This window comes from Rhinopithecus roxellana, chromosome 3, assembly GCF_007565055.1.
Source record: "Rhinopithecus roxellana isolate Shanxi Qingling chromosome 3, ASM756505v1, whole genome shotgun sequence".
Classification (NCBI taxonomy): Eukaryota; Metazoa; Chordata; class Mammalia; order Primates; family Cercopithecidae; genus Rhinopithecus; species Rhinopithecus roxellana.
Window position 1 is genome coordinate 144,493,281 of NC_044551.1, and position 24,431 is coordinate 144,517,711.

The following is a 24,431-nucleotide window of genomic DNA, read 5'->3' on the forward strand; positions in this document are numbered from 1 at the left end:
CTCTTTGTGTATAGAAATTAGAAATCAGTGTGAAGGAATTGTTTAGTAACTTTCATGTTGTCAAACAGTATGGTATTTAGTTGACAGGCTGAATCATAAGGATACGGAGAGGATGCTGTGCTAAGATAGGTATCTAAGGGGAGATCTTAAACTTTTTCCTCGAATGCCTTGAATAGAAGAAACCAAAAGATTCTACAAATGCCTTATGTGTGGTCTGAGAGAGTCATTAATGCATTCAGAAATATTTATTAGTTACCTACTATTTTAGGAGCTGAAGATACAGAGATTAACAAGACCAAAAAGGGTGCGGTGGCTCACGCCTGTAGTCCCAGCACTTTGGGAGGCTAAGGCAGGAGTTCAAGACCAGCCTGGCCAACATGGTGAAACCCCATCTCTATTCAAAATACAAAAATACAAAAAAATTAGCCAGGCATGGTGGCATACGCCTGTAGTCCCAGCTACTCGGGAGGCTGAAGCATGAGAATCACTGGAACCCAGGAGGCAGAGGTTGCAGTGAGCAAAGATGCTGCCGCTGTACTCCAGCCTGGGCAACAGAGTGAGATTCTGTCTCAACGAAAAAAAACAAAAAAAAACAAAAAAACTGAAGTTAAAATTTAAAAAGTATATGCAGAGATAAACAAGACAGAAAATGTATATTGTAGTTTAATTTCAAGAGAAACTAGGAAGAGCCATTTTTTGCACATATAGTGAATTAACTCAAAGAATTTTAAAATTACAAATGGGGATGCGTTAATTTGCATGCCTTATTTTTATTTGAATCTTTTTACTTGCTAAATGTTAGAAAATGGCAAAATACCAACAAAATCATTTGTCATTGCTAAAGTTGGATGTTTTCCAATATTAAATGGCTACTTTTCAGTTTCAACCTTACATTTTTTTTGAATATTAAAAGGATAGGTTGCAGAAGACAGGTTCTTTAATAGGTAATAGACAGACCTAAGTAGAAAAGTAGATATAGGGTATTATGGTCAGGTTGACAGATGTGGCCATTTATTGGTAGTTGGACTTCTCATTGTATAGGCACTTATCTAATGATACTTATGCATAGTTCATAACTCTGTGTACCTCGATATTGTGAGGCATAATCAAATGTTGTCTACAACTGGCACACATTATATATAGTACATTATCTGAAAAGTTTTGTGGACATTAATTTAATATGATTTTATATGATTTTATAACCAACACATATAATGTAAAGGAAACACTTGATGAATCCTGTTCATAAAGTTGAAAAATCCTTTCTATGATACAAAGTCATATCTACTTTAACTGTTCTATAAATTGGGATTTTAAAATTAGGTCATTTTATTAGCTGAATTCTGTTAATGATTTGTTATATATAGTTGTATTATACATATATACATACATACGGACATGTATATATGTAGAAAGAGAGTTAGGAATTAGCTGTGAGCTAATAGGTAATTAAAAAGCAGTATTTACCTTTTATTTATGTGTTTCTTGATAAACTTGTTTGCGAATCAACCATACTGTCTTAGAAAACTTACCTTTAATATCTTGCCTATCTTTCTTATTTTCTACCAATTCTTAATTGTAGAGCGTTGTATTTAACCTCAAATTAGATAACTAGACCATAGAAAGAATTGAGTGAAGTAAAATCTTTACTCCTTTCCCAGACTGTACATTCATTCGTTTACAAGAATGGTTCAGAATCTGTAATTAGACACTTAAGTAACAGTCTCTGTTGTAGATACCTAATTAGTTAAATAGTTCATCTGTCCTAGTACTGTTAGATGATACCTATTGGCAAGCATGTAATGGATTTTGTTCATATGAATGGAAAGAATTCAGGTTTCTTTCTTAAAAGTTATAATTTTCTTTTTTTTTGTTTTGTTTTTGTTTTTGAGATCGAGTCTTGCTCTGTTGCCCAGGCTGGAGTGCAATGGCTCGATCTTGGCTTACTGCAACCTCCGCCTCCGGGGTTCAAGCAGTTCTCTGCCTCAGCCTCCTGAGTAGCTGAGATTACAGGCATCTACCACCATGCCCAGCTAATTTTTGTATTTTTAGTAGAGATGGGGTTTCACCATCTTGGCCAGGCTGGTCTTGAACTCCTGACCTTGTGATTCACCCACCTCAGCCTCCCAAAGTGTTGGGATTACAGGTGTGAGCCACTGCACTGGGGCAGAAGTTGTAATTTTCATAAGGTAAATTGGAAATAATTTTGTTGTTGTTGTTTTTGAGATGAAGTTTTGCTCTTGTTGCCCAAGCTGGAGTATGGTGGCCCTATATCAGCTCATTGCAACCTCTGCCTCCCAGGTTCAAGTGATTCTTCTGCCTCAGCCTCCCAAGAAGCTGGGATTACAGGCGTCTGCCACCATGCCTGGCTACTTTTTTGTCTTTTTAGTAGATACAGGGTTTCACCATGTTGGTCAGGCTGGTCTCGAACTCCTGACTTCAGGTGATTGACCCACCTCGGCCTCCCAAAGGGTTGAGATTAGAGGCATGAGCTACCGTACCTGGCCAGTTGGAAATAATTTTATTTGTCAGTATGGCAATGACATTTTCTCAGATTTTAAAATTCATGTATTAGGCAGAGAGAAGTCACTTAAGTGCTTTTTGAATGAATATATCTAAGTTCTGTATTGTATTTGCATGCAGAATGAAATTAGACCCTCATCTCATACCACAGACAAAAATCAAACTCAAAATAGACTGAAGACTTAAACGTAAGACTTGAAACCATAGAGCTACTAGAAGAAAACATAGGTGAAAAGCTTCATGACATTGCTTTTAGCAGTGATTTCATGGATATGACCCCAAAAGCATAGCCAACAAAGTCAAAAGTAGGTAAATGGGATAATATCAAACTAAAAAGCTTCTGCAAAAGAAATAATCCCAGAGTGAAGAGACAACCTAGGGAATGGGGGAAAATACTTACAAACCAAACCTCTGATAAGGGGTTAATATCGAAAATATATAAAGGAACTCAGACAACTCAATAGCAAGAAAACAAATAACCCAGTTACAAAGTGGGCAAAGGACACGAATAGAAATTTCTCAAAACATACCAATGGCCAACAAGTATATGAAAAAATGCTCAGTGTCACTAATTATCAGGGAAATGCAAATTAAAACCAAAATGAGGTATCACTTGACACCTGTTAGAATGGCTGTAATAAAAAAAAAAAGAGATAAGTGTTGTTAAGGATGTGGATGAAAGGGAACCATTGTACACTGTTGGTGGGAATATAAATTAGTACAGCTATTATGGAAAACAGTATGGAGGTTTCTCCAAAAATTAAGCATAGAACTACCATATGATCTCGCCATCCCACTCTATATATCCACAGGGAATGAAATCAGTATGTCAAAGAGATATCTGCATTCCCGTATTCATTGCCACATTAATCACAATAGACAAGATATGGAATCAACCTTAGTGTCCATCAACAGATGAAGGAAAACAGACTATATATACACAATTGAATACTATTCAACCTTTAACAGGAAGGAATTCCTGTCATTTAAAAAACAATTTTTTAATATTTTACTTTAAGTTACAGGATACATGTGCAGAATGTGCAGATTTGTTACGTAGGTATACATGTGCCACTGTGGTTTGCTGCACCTATCAACCTGTCATCTAGGTTTTAAGCCCCACATTCATTAGGTATTTGTCCTAATGCTCTCCCTCCCCTGGTGCCCCAGCCCTCAACAGGCTCTGGTTTATGTTGTTCCCCTCCCTGTGTCCATGTGTTCTCATTGTTCAGCTCCCGCTTATGACTGAGAACATGTGGTGTTTGGTTTTCTTTTCCTGTGTTAGTTTGCTGAGATTGATGGCTTCCAGCTTCATCCATGTCCCTACAGAGAACATGAATTCATTCTTTTTTATGACTGCATAGTATTCCATGGTGTATATGTGCCACATTTTCTTGACCCATTGATGGTCATTTGGGTTGGTTCCAAGTCTTTGCTATTGTAAATAGTGTTGCAGTAAACATACACGTGCATATGTCTTTATAGTAGAATGATTTATAATTCTTTGGGTATATACCCAGTAATGGGATTGCTGGGTCAAATGGTATTTCTGGTTCTAGGTCCTTGAGGAATTGCCACACTGTCTTCCACAATGGTTGAACTAATTTACATTCCCATCAACAGCGTAAAAGCATTCCTATTTCTCCACGACCTCGCCAGCATCTATTATTTACTGATGTTTAATAATTGCCATTCTGACTGGTGTGAAATGGTATATCATTGTGTGATTTGCATTTCTATAATGATCAGTGATGATGAGCTTTTTCTCATATGTTTGTTGACCACATAAATGTCGTCTTTGAGAAGGGTCTGTTCATATACTTTGCCTATATTTTGATGGGGTTGTTCGTTTTTTTCTTACAAGAAATTTGTTTCAGTTTCTTGTAGATTCTGGTAGATCTTTGTCAGATGGGTAGATTGCAAAAATTTTCTCCCTTTCTGTAGGTTGCCTGTTCACTCTGATGCTAGTTTCTTTTGCTGTGCAGAAGCTCTTTAGTTTAATTAGATCCCATTTGTCTATTTTGGCTTTTGTTGCCATTGCTTTTGGTGTTTTAGTCATGAAGTCTTTGCCTATGCCTATGTCCTGAATGGTATTGCCTAGGTTTTCTTCTAGTGTTTTTATGGTTTGGGGTGTTACATTTAAGTCTTTAATCCATCTTGAGTTAATTTTTGTGTAAGGTGTAAGGAAGGGGTCCAGTTTCAGATTTCTGCATATGGCTAGCCAGTTTTCCCAGCACCATTTATTAAATAGGGAATCCTTTCCCCATTTCTTGTTTTTGTCAGGTTTGTCAAAGATCAGATGGTTGTAGATGTTTGATGTTATTTCTGAGGCCTCTGTTCTGTTCCATTGGTCTATATATCTGTTTTGCTACCAGTACCATGCTGTTTTGGTTACTGTAGCCTTATAGTATAGTTTGAAGTCAGGTAGCATGATGCCTCCAGCTTTGTTCTTTTTGCTTAGGATTTTCTTGGTTATACGGGCTCTTTTTTGGTTCCTTATAAAATTTAAAGTAGTTTTTTCTAGTTCTGTGAAGAAAGTCAATGGTAGGTTGATTGGAATAGCATTGAATCTATACATTACTTAGGGCAGTATTGCTGTTTTCATGATAATGATTCTTCCTAGCCATAAGCATGGAATGTTTTTCCATTTGTTTGTGTCCTCTCATTTCCTTGAGTAGTGGTTTGTAGTTCTCCTTGAAGAGATCCTTCACATCTCTTGTAAGTTGTATTCCTAGGTATTTTATTCTCTTTGTAGCAATTGTGAATGGAAGTTCATTCATGAGTTGGCTCTCTATTTGGCTTTTGTTGGTGTATAGGAATGCTTGTGATGTTTGCACATTGATTTTGTATCCTGAGACTTTGCTGAAGGTACTTATCAGCTTAAGGATATTTTGGGCTAAGACAGTGGAGTTTTCTAAATATAGAGTCATGTCATCTGCAAACAGAGACAATTTGACTTCCTGTCTTCCTATTTAAATACCTTTTATTTCCTTCTCTTGCCTGATTGCCCTGGCCAGAACTTCCAATAATATGTTGGATAGGAGTGGTGAGAGAGGGCGTCCTTGTCTTGTGCCAGTTTTCAAAGGGTATGCCTCCAGCTTTTGCCCATTCAATATGATATTGGCTATGGGTTTGTCATAAATCATTCTTATTATTTTGAAATATGTTCCATCAATACCTAGTTTATTGAGCATTTTTAACATGAGGAGATGTTGAATTTTATCGAAGGCCTTTTCTGCATCTATTGAGATAATTGTGTGGCTTTTGTCATTGGTTCTGTTTATGTGATGGATTACGTTTATTGATTGGCGTTTATTGAACTAGCCTTGCATTAACAGTGATGAAGCCGACTTGATTGTGGTGGATAAGCTTTTTGATGTGCTGCTGGATTCAGTTTGCCATTATTCTATTGAGGATTTTCACATCAATGTTCATTAGGGAAATCCTGTCATTTTGACAACATGGATGAACCTGGAGGACATTATATTAAGTGAAATGAGTGAGGCAGAAAAAGACAAATACTGTATAATCTCACTTATACAGTCGTCCCTTAGTATCTGTGGGTTCTGCATTCAAGGATAAAAAATATTTGGAAAAAGTCATACAATAATAAAAAATAGCACAACATAAAAAATACAGTATAACTATGTAGCATTTACATTGTACTGGGTATTAGAGTAATCTAGAGATAATTTAACATGTACAGAAGAATGTGTATAGGATATATGTAGATACTATGCCATTTTGTATCAGGGACTTGAGCATCTGTGGATTTTGGTATCTGTGAGGGTATTGGAGTCAATCCCTATGGATACTGGGGGATGCTTGTATTTCTGATCCCAGATTGGTTGAATCCAACCATGTGGAACCCACAGATAAGGAGGCTCGATTGTATGGAATCTAAAAACACTGAACCCATAGAAGCAGCATACAGTGGTGGTCATCGGGTAGGCAGTAGGGAGGATTTGGGAGATGTTTGTCTAAAATAACAAAAGTTCAGCTAGATATTAAGAATACATTCAAGAGATCTATTGTACAGTGTGGTAATGTGGTGACTGTAGTTATTATTAATAACAATGTTTTGTATATTTGAAAGTTGCTGAGAGAGTAGATTTTAAGTGTTCTCACCACACACAGAAAGAGAAATATTTGAGGCAATGGATATGTTAATTAGCTTGATTTAGTCATTCCACAATATATAAATGTATCAAGACATCATGTTGTATATTACGAATATTTATATGAGAAAACTTTATACATTTTTTATTTATCAAATTCAAAAATAAAGTTTTTGTTCTGTTGTCAAAATTTTATTTTAAATAGCTAAATCCTCCTTCCCTCCAAAAAACCTGACTAAAATTAAGTCAGAATTAATTGGGAAAATAATTTGCAGAAAATAAACCAGAGATTTAGTATTTTTATATAGCTGAATACCTTCGATATTTGTTTAGAGTGCCACAAAGTTTAATCTTTTACTGGAGACATAAAGCTACCATTATGATGGTTGATTAGAAAACAGTACTATAATAAGAGTTGCCCTCAGGCCTTCTGAGGGAGGCACAGGGATATTTGGCCCAACTCCAAGTTGGCCATACTAGTTTCACTGCTTTACTTAGTTTTTCTGCCCCATTCATACTAGTTGGACTTCATCTGTTACTTCTTATTTTTATTGTTTCTGCCAGTAGCCGTGACTCTTACTTCTTCTACCCTTTTTCTGCATACATTGTATGTATTTGGGAGTTTTAAATTTTAACAGTGAATTATGAGCATTTCTTAATATCATTAAACATTTAGCAAAAATATATTTCCCCATCACATGTATATATCATAATCTAATGATTTATTTTTTCTCAGATATTTAGATTGCCAGTTTTTCACTGCTATAATTTTGCCTCAGGCATCATTATAAATTGTTTGGCTTTCTGAAGCTTTATTGTAGTATTTTAGAATAAAAATTGCTGGGAAATAAAAGGATATAAAGGTTTAATATTTAATTTTTTATTGCTTATTTCTTTCTTTCTAAATAGGAAATATAAGCTCAGGGGAAGTAATCAAACAGAAGAAAAGTTATGCAGTTAGAAAAGTCTCCCTCTTCTTCCAGGCCCCCAGTCTCTAGGAAAAAAGGCCCGCAATAAAAGATACTGTTTGAACTCCAATGGTTCCATGAGCGTGGGAAGCATGGGAGCGACTTGTTCCAGTGCTTGTATGTACAGAGAATATTTCTGTGATACAGATGAGAGCATACTATACAAACTGTTCTGCACTTAAAAAAAAAAAAAACAAGACTTTTTCATTTTGCCATGGTATTTTCCTGAAAAGTTGCACCATTTACACTTCCACATTTCACCCTTATAGGCATTGAATGCTTTAATGTTTTTAAAGTCTTTGCTACATTCATTAGTGAAATTTTGAAATACTTTTTATGATTAGGGGTTGAACAGTTTTTTTTTTGGAGTTACTGGCCATGTGTAACCATTCTTCTTATTTGAATTTTCGTTTTCTTACCTTGCTTTTTTTTTTTTTTTTTTTTTTTTTTGAGGCGGAGTCTCGCTCTGTCACCCAGACTGGAGTGCAGTGGCGCAATCTCGGCTCACCGCAAGCTCCGCCTCCCGGGTTCACGCCATTCTCCTGCCTCAGCCTCCCGAGTAGCTGGGACTACAGGCGCCCGCCACCTCGCCCGGCTAGTTTTTTGTATTTTTAGTAGAGATGGGGTTTCACCATGTTAGCCAGGATGGTCTCGATCTCCTGACCTCGTGATCCGCCCGTCTCGGCCTCCCAAAGTGCTGGGATTACAGGCTTGAGCCACCGCGCCTGGCCTCTTACCTTGCTTATTATTTAAAAACTAAGATCTTCATAGGTCTTCATATTCTGACATGTCATTTTATTTGTGCTCTTTATATATTAAACATATTAGCCTTGACATAAGGCTATATGTTATGTCACAAATCTCACAAATCACCACTAAAGAACTTACTCATGTAACCAAACACTGCCTGTTCCCCAAAACCTCTTTATATATTAAACATATTGACCTTGACATAAGGCTATATGTTATGTCAAGGCTAATATGTTTAATGTATAAAGAAAATAGGATTACAGATGCTGTTTTCTCAGTCCTTTATTGCTTCTTAATTTAATTTTTGTAGGGACAGTCAACAGTTGAACACTTTTATCTATTTTTTAATTTTTATATATCTGGCTGGACGTGATGGCTCACCCCTGTAATCCTAGCACTTTGGGAGGCTGAGGTGGGCGGATCACAAGGTCAAGAGATTGAGACCATCCTGGCCAACATGGTGAAACCCTGTCTCTACTAAAAGTATAAAAATTAGCTGGGCGTGGTGGCACCTGTAGTCCCAGCTATTCGGGAGGCTGAGGCAGGAGAATCACTTGAACCTGGGTGGCAGAGATTGCAGTGAGCCAAGATCATGCCACTGGCACTCCTGGCACAGCCTGGCGACAGAGCAAGACTCCATCTCAAAAAAAAAAAAATTATGTATCTTTAATTTCCTTCTAATTGTATAATTTTTAAATAAAAAAAAACCCCTTTGTTAGAAGCATATGCAAAATAAAGAGTAAGTGGGGACCTCCCACTCTTAAAAAATAGATTAGAAGATTAAACCGAAGACCTGTTCTAATCCAAATTACTATAGATACTGAATTCATGAAGCCTAGTTGAAGGAGATTTGACTGTCAGAGCCGGAGATCGATACAATTCCAATTATGGAATTTTATCACTGTTGGTTGATGTTTCCGGTCTGCCTTCCACTGCGGTTGTGAGTACATGTGTGTGTAGTTGAGGGACAGTGAGTCTAGTGTCCATCACATGTGTAGGTGTTATCTAATGACCTCAGGCTTTGGCTCTTCTCTGTGTTCTTCTCATCTTAATCTCTACCTCTGTTCTTATTTTTAAAGTTTAGGCGCCTGTAGTGACCAAGGAGTAAAGAAGGTGCTGAGCTGTACCAGATATATTTTGTATTTCCTGCTTTGGCTCCCTCTCTAGAATTGTTGTTCATCATTTTGATAACTTGGTCATTGATATTCAGTTTAAAATTAGAATGAAATGAAGATAATTTGAAGATGTATGATCTATGAATCACTGATAGGCTTTTTCATTAATCAATGTTTTTTAAAGAAAGATTGGTTCTACTTTTTGCAGCTGACTCTTACTGTATTTGTTAATTTGTTTCTATGTATTTAGATCACATTAGCTACTCTGCTAAATAGCCACTCTGTATTTTTTTTTTTTTTTTTTTTTGAGACAGAGTCTTGCTCTGTCACCCAGGCTGGAGTGCAGTGGCTGGATCTCGGCTCACTGCAAGCTCCGCCTCCCGGGTTTACGCCATTCTCCTGCCTCAGCCTCCTGAGTAGCTAGGACTACAGGCGCCCGCCACCTCACCCGGCTAGTTTTTTGTATTTTTTAGTAGAGACGGGGTTTCACTGTGTTAGCCAGGATGGTCTCGATCTCCTGACCTCGTGATCCGCCCGTCTCGGCCTCCCCAGAGTGCTGGGATTACAGGCTTGAGCCACCGCGCCCGGCCGCCACTCTGTATTTTAATAAAGTACTTAAATTTCTTAACGATCATAAAAAGGAAAATGTTAATTCAAAAGTATTACCGTTCAAATATTTGTATATTCAATATTTATCTTTAAATTTTCACTGTTGAGTAATCCAAATAAAATGTTGCCTTTTTCTTTTCTTTTTTTTCTTTCTTCCTTCCTTTCCTTCTCTTTCTTCCTTTCTTTCCTTCCTTCCTTTCTTTCTCTCTCTCTCTCTTTCTTTTCTTTTCTTTTCTTTCTTTCTTCCTTCCTTTCTTCCTTTCTTTCTTGACATAAGATCTGACTTTGTTGTTCATACTGGAGGACAATGATGCGATCATAGCTCACTGCAGCCTTGAACTCCTGCGCTCAGGTGATCCTCCTGCCTCAGCCTCCCAAATCAATGGGACTGCAGGTGTGAGCCATACAGGCTAATTTTAAAAATATATATAAATATATATATTTTTTGGAGATGGGGTTTTGCTGTGTTGCCCAGGCTGGTCTAAAACTCCAGGGCTCAAGCTATCCTCCTGCCTCAGCTTTCCACTTCTTGGGATTACTCCCAGGCGTGAGCCACTATGCCCTGCTCAAAATGTTGCTTTCTTATGTTTGGTGATCTCACATTACTAGACATGGCACCAAGCTGTGATTTACCTGCATGGATGGACAGTGTCACTCCCCTCTGCCGGAATCATTTGTGTTCAAACAGTATCTTTTATTACAGGGCTTTCCCCCCAGAACTTTCTGGACATTCTTATTTCTGGTGGATCAGTGTCCTTTTGTGGGGAGCTAATGGGTAATACATAATCTGAAGCTACAGCAAATATAGCTCCTGCTCTTGCTGTGACTCCCGGTGGTTCCTCCAGAGCAGGAAGGAGGAAAGAGAGGAGTGGCAAATGTGGGAGAGATAGTGCCTTAGAATCCAATACATGATTTGATAATTGGCCAAAATTATAACAATTGTTATTACTTACTGTGCTTTCTAATCCTTTTGACAATACAAGCAAAATATTATTCTTCCTATTTGACACATGAAAGAACTGACATTCAGAGAAATTGTGTTCCATTCAAGGTGAGCACGGGTACTATGAAAACAGAAGGAGAAGGTGAATTTAACTTTGGATGTGGTCAATTTAAGAGAGAAACATATTTTTAGAAACAAACTTGGCCAGGTCCAGTCGCTCATGCCTGTAATCCCAGCACTTTAGGAAGCCTAGGCAGGAGGATCTCTTGAGTTCAGGAGTTCGGGACCAGCCTTGGCAAAATAGCAAGACCCTGTCTTTACCAAAAAACATTAAATATTAGTCAGATGTGGTGTGTGCCTGTAGTCCAAGCTACTCGGGAGGCTGAGGCAGGCAGGATGATGGCTCTGATCACACCACTGCACTCCAGCCAGAATGATAGAGCAAGACCCCGTCTCAAAAAAAACAGAACAATAAACACCAAACTTAAGACAGTAGTTTAGTTTGGAGAAGCAGGTTTGGAGCTTGGGACAGAGGGTAGCACTACAGAGATAGGTTTGGAAAATCCTATACACAGCGGTGATAATTAAAATATTGGAGATTGTTTATGTCCATCTGACAAAGGGCTAATATATAGAATCTACAAGGCACTTAAACAAATTTACAAGAAAAAAAAACTCCCATCAAAAAGTGGGTCTAGGATATGAACAGTTACTTCTCAAAAGAAGACATTTATGTAGCCAACAAACATGAAAAAAAGCTCATTGTCACTGCTCATTAGAGAAATGCAAATCAAAACCACAGTGAGATACCATCTGATGCCAGATGGAATGGCGATCATTAAAAAGTCAGGAAACAACAGATGCTGGAGAGGATGTGGAGAAATAGGAACGCTTTTACACTGTTGATGGGAATGTAAATTAGTTCAACCATTGTGGAAGACAGTGTGGCGATTCCTCAAGGATCTGGAACTAGAAACACCATTTGACCCAGCAATCCCATTACTGAGTATATACCCAAAGGATTATGAATCATTCTACTTAAAAGACAGGCACATGTATGTTTATTGCAGCACTATTCACAAAAGCAAAGACTTGGAACCACCCAAATGCCCATCAATGATAGACTGGATAAAGAAAATATGGCACATATACCCCCATGGCATTCTATGCAGCCACAAAAAAGGATGAGTTCATGTCCTTTGCAGGGACATGGATGAAGCTGGAAGCCATCATTCTCAGTAAACTAACACAGGAACAGAAAACCAAACACCGCATGTTCTCAGTCATAAGTGTGAGTTGAACAATGAGAACACATGGACACAGGGAGGGGAACATCACACACTGGGACCTGTCGGTGGGTGAGGCAGTAGGGGAGGGATAGCATTAGGAGAAATACCTAATGTAGATGAGGGGTTGATGAGTGCAGCAAACCACCATGGCATGTGTATACATACCTATGTAACAAACCTGAAAATTCTGCACATGTATCCCAGAACTTAAAGTATAAAAAAAAAAAAAAAGAATGATACAATGAACTTTGGAGACTTGTGGGAAAGTGTGGGAGAAGGGTGAGTGATAAAAGACTACAAATTGGGTACAGTGTATACTGCTTGGGTGATGGGTGCACCAGAATCTCACAAATTACCGCTAAAGAACTTACTCGTGACCAAACACCACTTGTTCCCAAAAAACCTATGAAAAGAAAAAAGAAAAAAAAATTGGAGATTGCTGATCATGTATTATGGAGTCATCATGGCAGTAGACTTAATTAGTTGTTCACCAATGCGTTGCTCCCTGACACCCTTTTTGGAGCATAGATTCTGATGGCCTGAGAACCGTTAATTTTGTTCAAAGGAGATTGCAGAACATGAATATATGAGGTAGCATTATAGATAGGTTTTCTCAGCCCGATCCCACTTCATCACCCTGTTGGTAACAATGAGCTGCCACAGCAGATTCTAATAGTAGTAGGATGGGCTCACACCCTTGGAAGATACTTCAGAATCTCCAGTTGAAACCCTTACCTCCCATTATTCTAAGTCCCTTCCAATACATTTTTTAGAATCACTATTTTAGATTTACAGAGGGAGAAAGTGGGGACTATCACTTTTAATTTTACTTGTAAAGAGGTAAGCTTTTTGTTTCTTAGGTACTAAAGAAAACTTAGAAGAACTATATTATCCCCATTAATATGAAAAAGAAGACGTTACAAGGAGGTAACTCACTTAAGAATGGGGTTTACTGAAAGGACACAGCCTTGACTGTTCTGAGGTCTGTTCTCTTCATAACAAGTTCTCACCATAACATGGTGCCCCTGCTTTATTCACTCTCTGCTTCTCACTTTCAAATTCCCCAAGCTTCGTGGACCAGCTTTATTGTTCAGCCTTTTACTTAGGTGGGGATTTCTTTCCTATGCTAACCACTGGTTTGGCTCTAGGCCCAAGGTTTTACAAGCCGCATGGAATTACCTGAGTCTGTTTTTTTCAGGCAGTGGGGCAGGACTGCCACTGGCAGGCAATTTTGAGGTTCCACAGCCTATCCAAGAAGATTTTACAAATATTATCCTTTTCCAAGGTACAATTTGCCATCATGGGCACTGAATCATGTGGTAGAGTTGAGAGTCACTAGTGGGGGGAAAAAGGTATGGGGTATGTGTTTGAAGAATATGTGATAAGAATCACCAGCAGGATTGTTTGTTTGAAACTACAGGAATATTCCAATTTCCCGTATCCCTTATGATATACTTTGGGTGATAAGCCACACTTCCACAGGGAGATACTGCTACTGAAGGGAGCATGCTATATAGCTTATTGTGTTAGGGTAGGAAAAGCAGTTGAGAAGCACTGATGTAGGAAGTGTCATTCAATTTGAATATGTTAGGAGATGTTTCTAAATTACATTCATCCTCACTGTCAATAACTTACTTTCTGTGAGTAACTTTAATAGGTCTACTCTCTCAAGGTGCTTAGTAGCTACAGTATTTGGCAGTTTTGGAATGGGGAAAGAATTAAATGGACAGAGCAACTGAATTTGTACCAGCTTTCTCTTTTCATGACAGATGCATTATATGTTTTCATGAAAATAAAGAAAATACTCATTTTTGTAAATGCCATCAATCTTTAAAAGTCGAAAATCTGCTTGGCAAGAGAAGTGGTACAACTATAACCACAGAACTGTGGTTATTGTTACATTGTATTGTTTACTGTAAACCTGGTTCAATATTGGTAAATATAGTGTAGCAGAAACTGAACTGTTGTGAGCTATCTGGGCATTGGGCCAAGATATCATTAAAAATACTGCCTCAGACTAATTTGGGTTTATGAATAATATTTTGTTAACAGCTCAACTGAAATTGAGCCACATGGTGTAGCTTGAAAATTCTGAATCCACAAGATAATGAGAATAGTTTGTGTATACAACACATTCAATATTCTATATTTGAGTGATAAATTTATACATAATTTTGTTAACCTTTAAACTGTAAGCTCCCATATGCTTAATATGATCTGATATCTTTAAAGTTTACATAATGCTGTAGTTTGCTGTGAATCTGAATGCCTTGTAAACTAAAGTATTATTGGTTTAACAATCAAATCTAAAGAATAAGGAGAAGTTGCTGAGCAAATATTAAAATGATATTCAACACAGTGTTGGCATATGTTTCTACAAACAGCTAGAGTTTACATTAACATTCGCCAAAAAGATTGAAGGACATAAAGTGTTGGGAAAGTTCACTAACTTAATTCATTTCTTTTATTAATGAAAGGTTATTATGCCTTCAGATGGGATTTAGAGATTATTAATAGTAGATATAGCAGTGGGAATGAGCTTATGATAAGTGAGATGATTCCAGAAAAAAATCTCTATATATTTCTTGCCAAGAAAATATACATTTGTCTTTTTCTTCATGTACTACTTTTAATTACTTTAAGTTCTTTCTGAACATACATGTATTATTAATAATTCCTATTAAAATAGCATAGGAAGGGTTTGTTTTTGGTCACTGTTAGTGTGTAAGATATTTCAGCAATGGAAAGATGTGCATTATTTAAAGAATGAATTTTAATATTCTTCTTCTCAATAAATGTTTTATTTGTTTTCCAGGTTAGCACTCTACGTATATGAATATCTGCTCCATGTAGGAGCTCAGAAATCAGCTCAAACATTTTTATCAGAGGTATGTTTTATAGATTTTCTGTATTGCATTTTGATCTTATATAAATGAATGGAAAACATACTATAACAATTATTTGAAGAAAGTTTGTTATGTATTATATAGTGAATTCTTAGTTATCAGTATACATAGTATAGTTTTTATAGATTATGTATAAGCGTTTTTATCCCCATGCCACTTCTGTGCCACTCAATTTTCTAGTCACCTTTCCAGCCGTTTTCTCCTTTTAGAAATGGAAAGTAATATTAGCATGGCAACAATAATCAAGAAAGCAAATTTTTAAAATTTGCTCTAAAAAATTTGTGAGTTATAAGCCCTCCACCATATCTCTCATTCTAACAATATAGTAATTTTGGAAAATGTGGATTTTGTTTTTATTTTGTATGGATGACTGCTGATTGATTTTAGTTAGAAAACATTTTGATAACCTTATTTCAAGTTCTTCTCTTTTTCTTCTCCACCTTCACTTTCTTTCTTTTTTTTAAATTTCAACTTTTATTTCAGATAAGGAGGTATATATGCAGGTTTGTTACATGGGCATGTTACTTGATGCTGAGGTTTAGGGTATAGATACTGTCACCAGGTAGTAAGCTAGCAGCCAATAGGTTGTTTTTCCATTCATGCTCCCCTCCCTCCCTCTCACCTCTAGTAGTCCATAGTGTCTAGTGTTCCCGTTTATGTGCATGTGTGCTCAGTGTTTAGCTCCCACTTATAAGTGAGAATGTGCAGTATTTGGTTGTTTAGTATTATGGCCTCCAGCTTGATCCATCTTGCCTAAAAGATATGATTTCATTCTTTTTTAGGCTGTGTAGTATTCCATGGTGTATATGTACCCCATCTTCATCTAATCCACCACTGATAGGCGCCTAGGTTGATTGGAATTTGACCTTTCTTACAGTGATGCTTATTTGTCTCCTATGTATATGAGGATGATGAGGATTTTATTGAGCTCTGTTATGTGCCAGGCATACAGTGTGCCAAGGTATTTTACATATATTATCTCTAATTCTTGTAAGAAATTTGCAAAACAGGTTATATTATTTCTGTTTTACTGATGAGGACAACAAGGCTCAGAGTGTTTTTATAACTGGCTAATGGTCACAAAGCTTAGTGAGTTATGGAACTAGAATTCAGACTTAGGTCTATGTTAATCCCAATGCTTTTGGTCTTTCCTCTATATCTGTGCTGTCCAATATGGTAAACACCAGCCATATATAGATTTTTGAGCACTTGAAATGTGATCCAATTAAGAAGTGCTACATGTGTGAAGCACAGTATTTTAAAGACAATGTGAACAAAAGAATATAAAATATCATTAATAATTTTAAAATTTTGGTCATACATTGAAGTGATAGTATTTTGCGTATATTAGGTAAAATAAAACATATTACTAAAATTAATTTTAACTTTTCTTTAAATATGGCTATTAAAAGTTTTAAATTGGATAACACATATGCCTGTATCAAAATACCTTATGTACCCCATAAATATATATACTACTATGTACCCATGAAAATTAAAAATTAAAAAAATTTTAGCTGGGCGTGGTGGCTCATGCCTCCCTGCACTTTGGGAGGCCAAGACGGGTGGATCACAAGTTTAGGAGATAGACACCATCCTGGCTAACACGGTGAAACCCTGTCTCCATTAAAAATACAAAAAATTAGCCAGGCGTGGTGGCGGGTGCCTGTACTCCCAGCTACTCGGGAGGCTGAGGCAGGAGAATGGCGTGAACCCGGGAGGCGGAGCTTGAGGTGAGCCGAGATTGCACCACTGCACTCCAGCCTGGGCGACAGAGCGAGACTGCGTCTCAAAAAAAAAAAAAAAAAAAAAAAAAAAAAAAAATTTAATTATACATGTGGTTCTTATTTGTGGCCCACGTTTCTATTTCTGTTAGACGGTGCTGCTTGAAATCATACTACCTCTGGTGAGCTCGCCAGTTTGGTCCCCAGCACATCGAGAGCACAACAGACAACTCATTGCCAGTAGTTCCCTGCCTGAGGTATAGCCTTCTTGAGTTCCAGCTGCTCCTCGAAGTAAACAAATGCACACAACCCCTACTCTGATTTTTAATTAGCTAGTATGTGTGAACTGGTAGGGCTTATTTGCAGATAAGGAATTTTAGAGGTTTGGTCAGAACATGTAAGAACTCAGTTGTTTTACTATAGAAGGAATATATGCAGTATAATAAAAATTTGATTTCAAAAGTTTATTCAAATCAAAACAAACATTTGGTGTATCTATGTTTCATTAAATCATTAATTAGAAGACTAAGGGCTATGACCTTTCTAAGTTGTAATCACTGATGTTATGGAAGAAGTGATTGAGATTGCAAGAAGGATGTCTTTTTGTATTCTTAACCACTGTCAACTTACAGTGTTTTAAAAGAACCTATAGTGTACTCTGGAAATTTTAAATTTTTGTTTTAATGCAGTAGAAACTTAATGAAAAGATTCCTTAATGATCTCTCCTTCCTTTTATCAAGGACCATTTTGAACTAGCCCAATTCACTTAATCCTCGAGGGTTCCCAAAACTATATTTTCTTACCAGCATTGTAAGATATTAGATACAGTGATTATTAAACCTCATCAAAAAAGAAAAATGTTGCTAACTTATTCAAGGAAGTTCAAGTATTTGGATTCAAATGGATTATGTGAATTGAGCAAATCACTAGATACTAGACTCCTAGGGTTTGAGCTCAGTGGAAAATGTATATACAGAATTTCTAGGACTGTTTGGTGGAAATGAAATTAGAATTTCAGAAGAGATTCACACATATTGACAAGTATTTATCATTATTTCGTTTTCTCTGGCTGCAGTTTGAATCCAAAAACAGGATTTCTCTTAATTATTAGTCTAACTCACTTTCACAAGATGCGTCACACTGAAAACAAACTATTATCACCAAGAAGACACATTATTTCTCGACTTTGGAGATGAGTGTATGTGATTTTCAGAACTATTCTTTCCTATCTAGGTTGCCAAACTCTGAATGGTGCTGTAAAAATGCATTCTCAACACCTAAATAACCAATGTAGGGGAATAGCTAAATTAATTGAGCTCTAAGTTTTTTATAATGTAAAATAATAAGTTAGATCTATTTGGACTTAACGTAGATGGACTTCTATAACATTGTCTAGTAAAAGAAGAAAGCCGAAGTATGCCATGTATCTGGAAACCCTAGAACATAAAGTAATACTATATATTTTTGTGGGTACATATTTATGAATGTATAGTAAACATTCTGAAAGAATATACGTGTCAGACTAGTTGTTTCTGGGAGTGGGGATATTAAAGGGTTCAAAGGGTTTTTATCCTTAGTTATAGAATTCTTTTAAACAAGGAATACATATATTATTTGTGCAGTTATTTAAAAATATAAATAAAGAAGAGAAAATCCATTCTCTTAAATTATCTGAGCTTAAAAGATGGAAGCCTGGAGATAGATTTGTGATAAGCCATTGCTGAGTACATCCTAAGAGTTCTTGATAATTTCAGTATCTAGCTGCTTGGGTTTTCCTGTATACCTTGGGGCTTCTGTCATATGGGCTTTACTCAGTGGCATATTCCCTCTGCCTAAACTCTCCTCCCCTCTCCACCTTAGAAGTAGCTTTTCCTAGAAAGGTTTTCCTGGGGTTTCACCTAAGGTGATATTACAATCCACAGGCACCTATACATGAAGACCTTTGCATCCATGCCAGGAAGTTGGACTTTATCTTTTGCAGAAGGGAGCCTTCGAAAGTTTTCAAGTAAAAAAAAAATATATATATATAGATATAGATAGATATAGATATAGATATAAAATATGTGACATCATTAGGTTTATACTCTGGTGTCTTGGTTCCCTTTCCCCCTAACCATGGATGGTAAAAAAGGAGAATATAATATTTTAGAGCTCTGTACCCTGTTGAGGGTTGCTTCCTCTCTGATTTTCTCTTGGATCAGGTGGAAAATTTAAGGCTGCTTATTTGAATGACTTCTTAACTAGTCTGAGTAGTAAAAAAACAATCTTACCTAAACCCTCCCTAGTCTACCCCCAGGTTTTTACTGAAATCAAAATAGTCCCATTGGAACGTAAAATAGGGAGACCTACTTATTTGAGTTGATCATTATAATAAAAAGGAAATGATTGAAATGGCACCAATTGTTATCAATTATTATAACGTTATCCAATGTTCTCACCCTGGTTCAAGGCAAAGTAGACTACTTCTTCCAAATTTGACATTCTCCCTCTGAATGGATGAGGCTAAGAATGACCATGATGTTAATGAGTTCTTCTGAATCAGGTTTTACTGTGCTGGTCACTTCTTTCATTAGTATGGGCTTGTTCTTTTGGGTGAAGTTGCGAGAAGGCCAACTAGAACTCCAGGCATTATCTGAACAAGCAAGATGTGTATCTCAGCTGCCCAATCTTGATTTTCTAAAAATGCCCTTGTCCTGGTCTATCAGAAATCAGACTGCTCTTGGTGGCTTTTGTTATCAGTCAGAAGAGTGGGGCACATTATTCTTAACCCAGTCATTTTTTTTTCTTAATTAAAAGAAAAAATGGACTAACAATAGAAATAAAAACATTTCTCTAACTAGGTTGTGCCAGCTAGCTCAGTGTTACCTCTGATTCATGATAGATTTTTAAACTACTGTCTGAGTCTAAAATGTAGTTTATGTGACTTTTCATTTTTTTTTACTCCCAAGGGGGAAAGACTGAATATTATTTAGAAATATTCTCAATACAAAGCCCTTTCTCTCCTCTTTGTTATTCTTCAAAATTTAATAATTACAAACAGAATGCTAAGGAATCTTCTTTCCAATACTACATTAACTTTTGTTACTTTTTTTTTTTTTTTTTTTTTTGAGACGGAGTCTCGCTCTGTCGCCCAGGCTGGAGTGCAGTGGCCAGATCTCAGCTCACTGCAAGCTCCGCTTCCCGGGTTTACACCATTCTCCTGCCTCAGCCTCCCGAGTAGCTGGGACTACAGGCGCCCGCCACCTCGCCCGGCTAGTTTTTTGTATTTTTTAGTAGAGACGGGGTTTCACCGTGTTAGCCAGGATGGTCTCGATCTCCTGACCTCGTGATCCACCCGTCTCGGCCTTACTTTAGGTTCATTAGAAGCCATCCTTTTTCTGGTAATATCATTTAGTTATACAAAGATAATGGCTGCTCTTCCTTGAAGTTTTGCATGGTATTCATGTCTCAGAATGAGGCTCAAGCTCCTTAACAAATGAAATTAAGAATTAGAGTTTTGTAACAATTCTAGATATTTTCCCTTTCTTAACATTTTTGCATTGTTACTAGCCCTTATTTGTCATAAGTTAGCCAACAAGTTAGCCTGAAATATAAGTTTAAACACATCTAAGGGATTCCTTTTTCAGATTTTATTAGGATTGCTAAATTATTGAGCATCATAGACTCCAAAACTCTGTTCTGTTTGTCTTTTACGTATATGAGGAGAGAAAATATTAATTAGTATTTCCTAACCGGTCACTTGAACTTTAATTTTGAGGCAATATAGTATAGGAGCTAAAAGCAATTGCTTTGGTCCAGACATCCTGGGTTTAAATTATGTTCTACATCTTATTTACTTTCTCAGTTTCCTAGTTATAAGATGATGATAATTGTGACAATACTTTAGTTATGCTGTGGTTCAAATGAGTTAGTAGATGTACGTTGCTTATAATAGTGCCTGACATATAGTAAATGCTCAAAAGTGTCATTTTAAAAAGTGTTGACCAACTTTTTTCTATCTTGTATAGTTTCTTATTTAAAAAGAATAGAGGCATAAATATATGCCTGATATGTACATGTGTGTTCCAAGTGTCTGTCACTTGGATGGCCTATAATCCTACTGTTTGGTGTTACCCTTTCTATGAAAATGGCTCCAGCTCTAATTCCTAATATTGTAGGTTGTCGTGAGTCTTCCCCAGTATCTGTGAGACTTTATTGGGTGCTTAGGGTTCTTGTGCTGTAGTTTCTTGCTCCTATTGAGTGATTATAGCCCCACTCTGGTTCTCCCTCTTACGGTCTATCCCTTTTTTATGCCTGAAGTTTTCTTTTTTTCTCATGGTTTCAGAGGTCCACTAATTCGTTGCTCTTTTGTATGAAAGATTCTCATGTAAGGTTGAGGGATAACCAAAAAGATTAAGCATTGTACAGTATAGGCACCAACATTAACTTGAATACTAGACATAAGTTACCTTAAATTCTTTGGTCTCATTGCCACAGGGAATTTTTCACTAGCTGTTTTCCTCAGCATGCCTTTGCCTTCTATCTTGTTGACTTCTCATAACCTCTCTCATTTTTTCCTTTTCTGAATCCTTCCAGACCCCTGAGCTTCTTCGCAAGAGACCATTAGCAACTTCTTAAATTCTTGTTACATAGAAAGTGAACTATTTGTTTTCCTGTCTGCATTCTTCCTTTCACACCATTCCTAGTGGCCTCTGTCTTTCTGTATCAAAAAATAAAAACAAAAATATAAAGGATCCATTAAGGAGTTTTCCCAGTAAGAGGTGGTCCTCTTTAGGAATACTTCTTTCATTCTTCTAAGATAAAGTAGCACTGTTCAGTAAAACTTTCTGTGATTATGGAAATGGTCTCTGATCTTTGCTGTCAAATAAGGTAGTCACTAATTATGTGTGACTATTGAGAACTTTAAACATGGCTAGTGCAACTGAGGAACATTCAGTTAACTTAATTTTAAACTGAAATAGCCACATGTGACTACTGGGTATCATGTTGAATAGCACAGTTTTAGATTATCTGCTTCAAAGTATAGTCAGCTTTTTTTTTTTTTTTTCCTGTTAAACATCTATTGCCTTGAAGTTTTTGAATTAAAATGTAAAAATTTGGGCTGGGTATGGTGGCTTACGCCTGTAATCCCAGCACTTTGGAAGGCTGAGGTGGGCAAATTACATGAGGTCATGGGTTCGAGACCAGCCTGGCCAACATGGTGAAACCCCGTCTCTACTAAAAATGTGAAAATTAGCTGGGTGTGGTGGTGGGCTCCTGGAATCCCAGCTACTCAGGAGGCTGAGGCAGGAGAATCGCTTGAGCCCGGGAAGTGGAGGTTGCAGTGAGCCCAGATCGTGCCATTGCACTCCAGCCTGGATGAGAAGAAACTCCGTCTAAAAAAAAAGAAGGAAAGGAAAAATTTTTACTTCAATTTCAATATTTTTTACATGTAGTTTAGTGTATAGATATACTCATGCTTCTATACATGAGAGATTTTAGAAAATTGGTGGGAACAGTAGGTTATATCTAAATTAGAAGTCTCAGGAATTTAGTCTAGAAACAAACTTACACATAGGTATACAGGTTATTTTCTTAACACAGGAATTGGTTTTATTGTTTTATAGTATTAAAAGTTATTCTTTGGATATTTGTTTAAATTAAAAATTATGAAAGGATTTATGGGTACTATGAAAAGTTTGGAGCCCATGACCTTCAAACCTCCTGCTGCATTGTTGGAGATACTGTGGAAGTGGGTCTGGATCTGCTGAAGAGGTCCCACATTGACAAGACTAGAACCCCTAAAAAGGTACTGCTGACATCCAGAATTGTGCTACCCCAGCTTCACTTTTGGAGCCAGAGGCAGGAAGCTTCTCTTTTTCCTGTTTTTTGATCTCTTGCTAGTGTCTCATGATGGCAGAACTTGACAGGAAGCCAAATGGCAAGGAGGCTAGGAAATGTGATTTTCAGAGTCCCAGCCCCAAGTATAGAACGGAGTATAGAAGGGTGGGTGTAGGGCTGAGAGATAGTAGGTAAATGACCAGTATACCTTGCCAGAAGCAAATAAGTATGAAAAATTAAGCAAATGTGTGTTTGTATACCTGTATACATTTATGTATATATATCTATATCTTTTTTTCTTTTTTGTACAAATGTTAGCTTATACACCATTCTGTGCTTTAATTTTTGTTTCACTTGTTAGATTTTGGAAATTGTGTTATATTGGTTCATGAAATGTCATAATTCTCTTTTTATGGTTGTAGTATATTTCATTCTATGAAATGTGCCATGATATAGTTCACCAGCCCTGTACTGATGGACATTTAGGTGTTTCCAGTCTCTTTCAATTAAAACAATGCTTCAATGAAAATTGTTATATATATATGTAAAATTTTGCACATGTGACCATCAGATAGTATATATTTCATAATTAAACCATGAGACATCTTTTTCCTATTGATAGACCTTTTGCTCATGATTCAATGTTTGGTTTTACATTTATGAAGAAATGCTGAAAATGTTAGATCATATGATAAAAACAGCGTATTCATAGACAAGGCCATCAAATGCAGAATATGGGATTAGGAATGGGCCTTGAGATTTACATGAAAGTTACAGGAGAATACAACCCTAGCTGGTCAAATGACAGAAGGAAGTGAGGTAGATAATTAAGCAGCAAAAAGCCTTAGGACTTGGCAGATACACACTGATGTTGGGATAATGGAAGAAGAAAAAACAGAATAAAGAGAAAATGTTATTGGCAAAGATGCTACCCAAAAACCTGAATAGGCCTGAAGCCCATAAAACTCAATACAACAGAAAATGCCTCTTCCGAAACAGCAGAAAATTTGTTTTTAACATGACTGCTGACATTTAGGAATATTTTCTGGCCATTCCTTAACACCACCCATCATTAATTCATATTTGCTAAAAAACAAAATTAAACTACATATAATTTAAAATGAAAGTCCTCCTTTTCCCTATTACAGATAATAGTTGTAGGCTTGATGTGATTTTTAAAAATGGATACACACCTACAAGCACACATATGTATGTATACATACTTTTTCTTTTTCCAAGCAGAAAGGTTTTATGCTATACATAATGTTCTCCAACCTTCCAAATTTCCATCTTGAAAAACCAGTAGAGCATGATTCTCTTTCCAGGTAGCTGTATTTCATTCTTTTTAATGATAGCACACAGTTTCTAATTTTAATTTTTTTCTAACAATGCTACAGTGAATGTGGTTTAGTTTTCTACAGGTCAGGATTCTATTTCGGCTCTTCTTGAGCACCATTTTATGCTTTCTATAAGCAAGTAGTATCTAGAATAGTGATCCATTTGGACTTAGCAATATTCACTGTGTAAACACAGACCGTCTCTTCTGTGGACCTACCTAAAACACAGCTTTGAGTGTGGTTCATTCAATAACTATAAAAGGGTGGATTTTATGTTAACTTCAGTATGATGGACCGAAGTTTTACCTGCTTCTGGCACAGACTTGCAA

The 24,431-nt window shown here is 36.8% G+C and overlaps 1 protein-coding gene across 6 annotated transcripts in view; it reads left to right on the top strand.

The window, feature by feature from the left end:
• The window catches only part of SSBP2 (single stranded DNA binding protein 2), a 334,593-nt gene that overhangs the window by 95,827 nt on the left and 214,335 nt on the right, over positions 1-24,431 (top strand). For all 6 annotated transcript variants that reach the window (XM_030927331.1, XM_010386037.2, XM_010386032.2 and 3 more), the window contains exon 2: positions 15,131-15,203. In XM_030927331.1, coding sequence (XP_030783191.1) covers positions 15,131-15,203 — 73 coding nt within the window. The remainder of the gene's footprint in view (positions 1-15,130; positions 15,204-24,431) is intronic.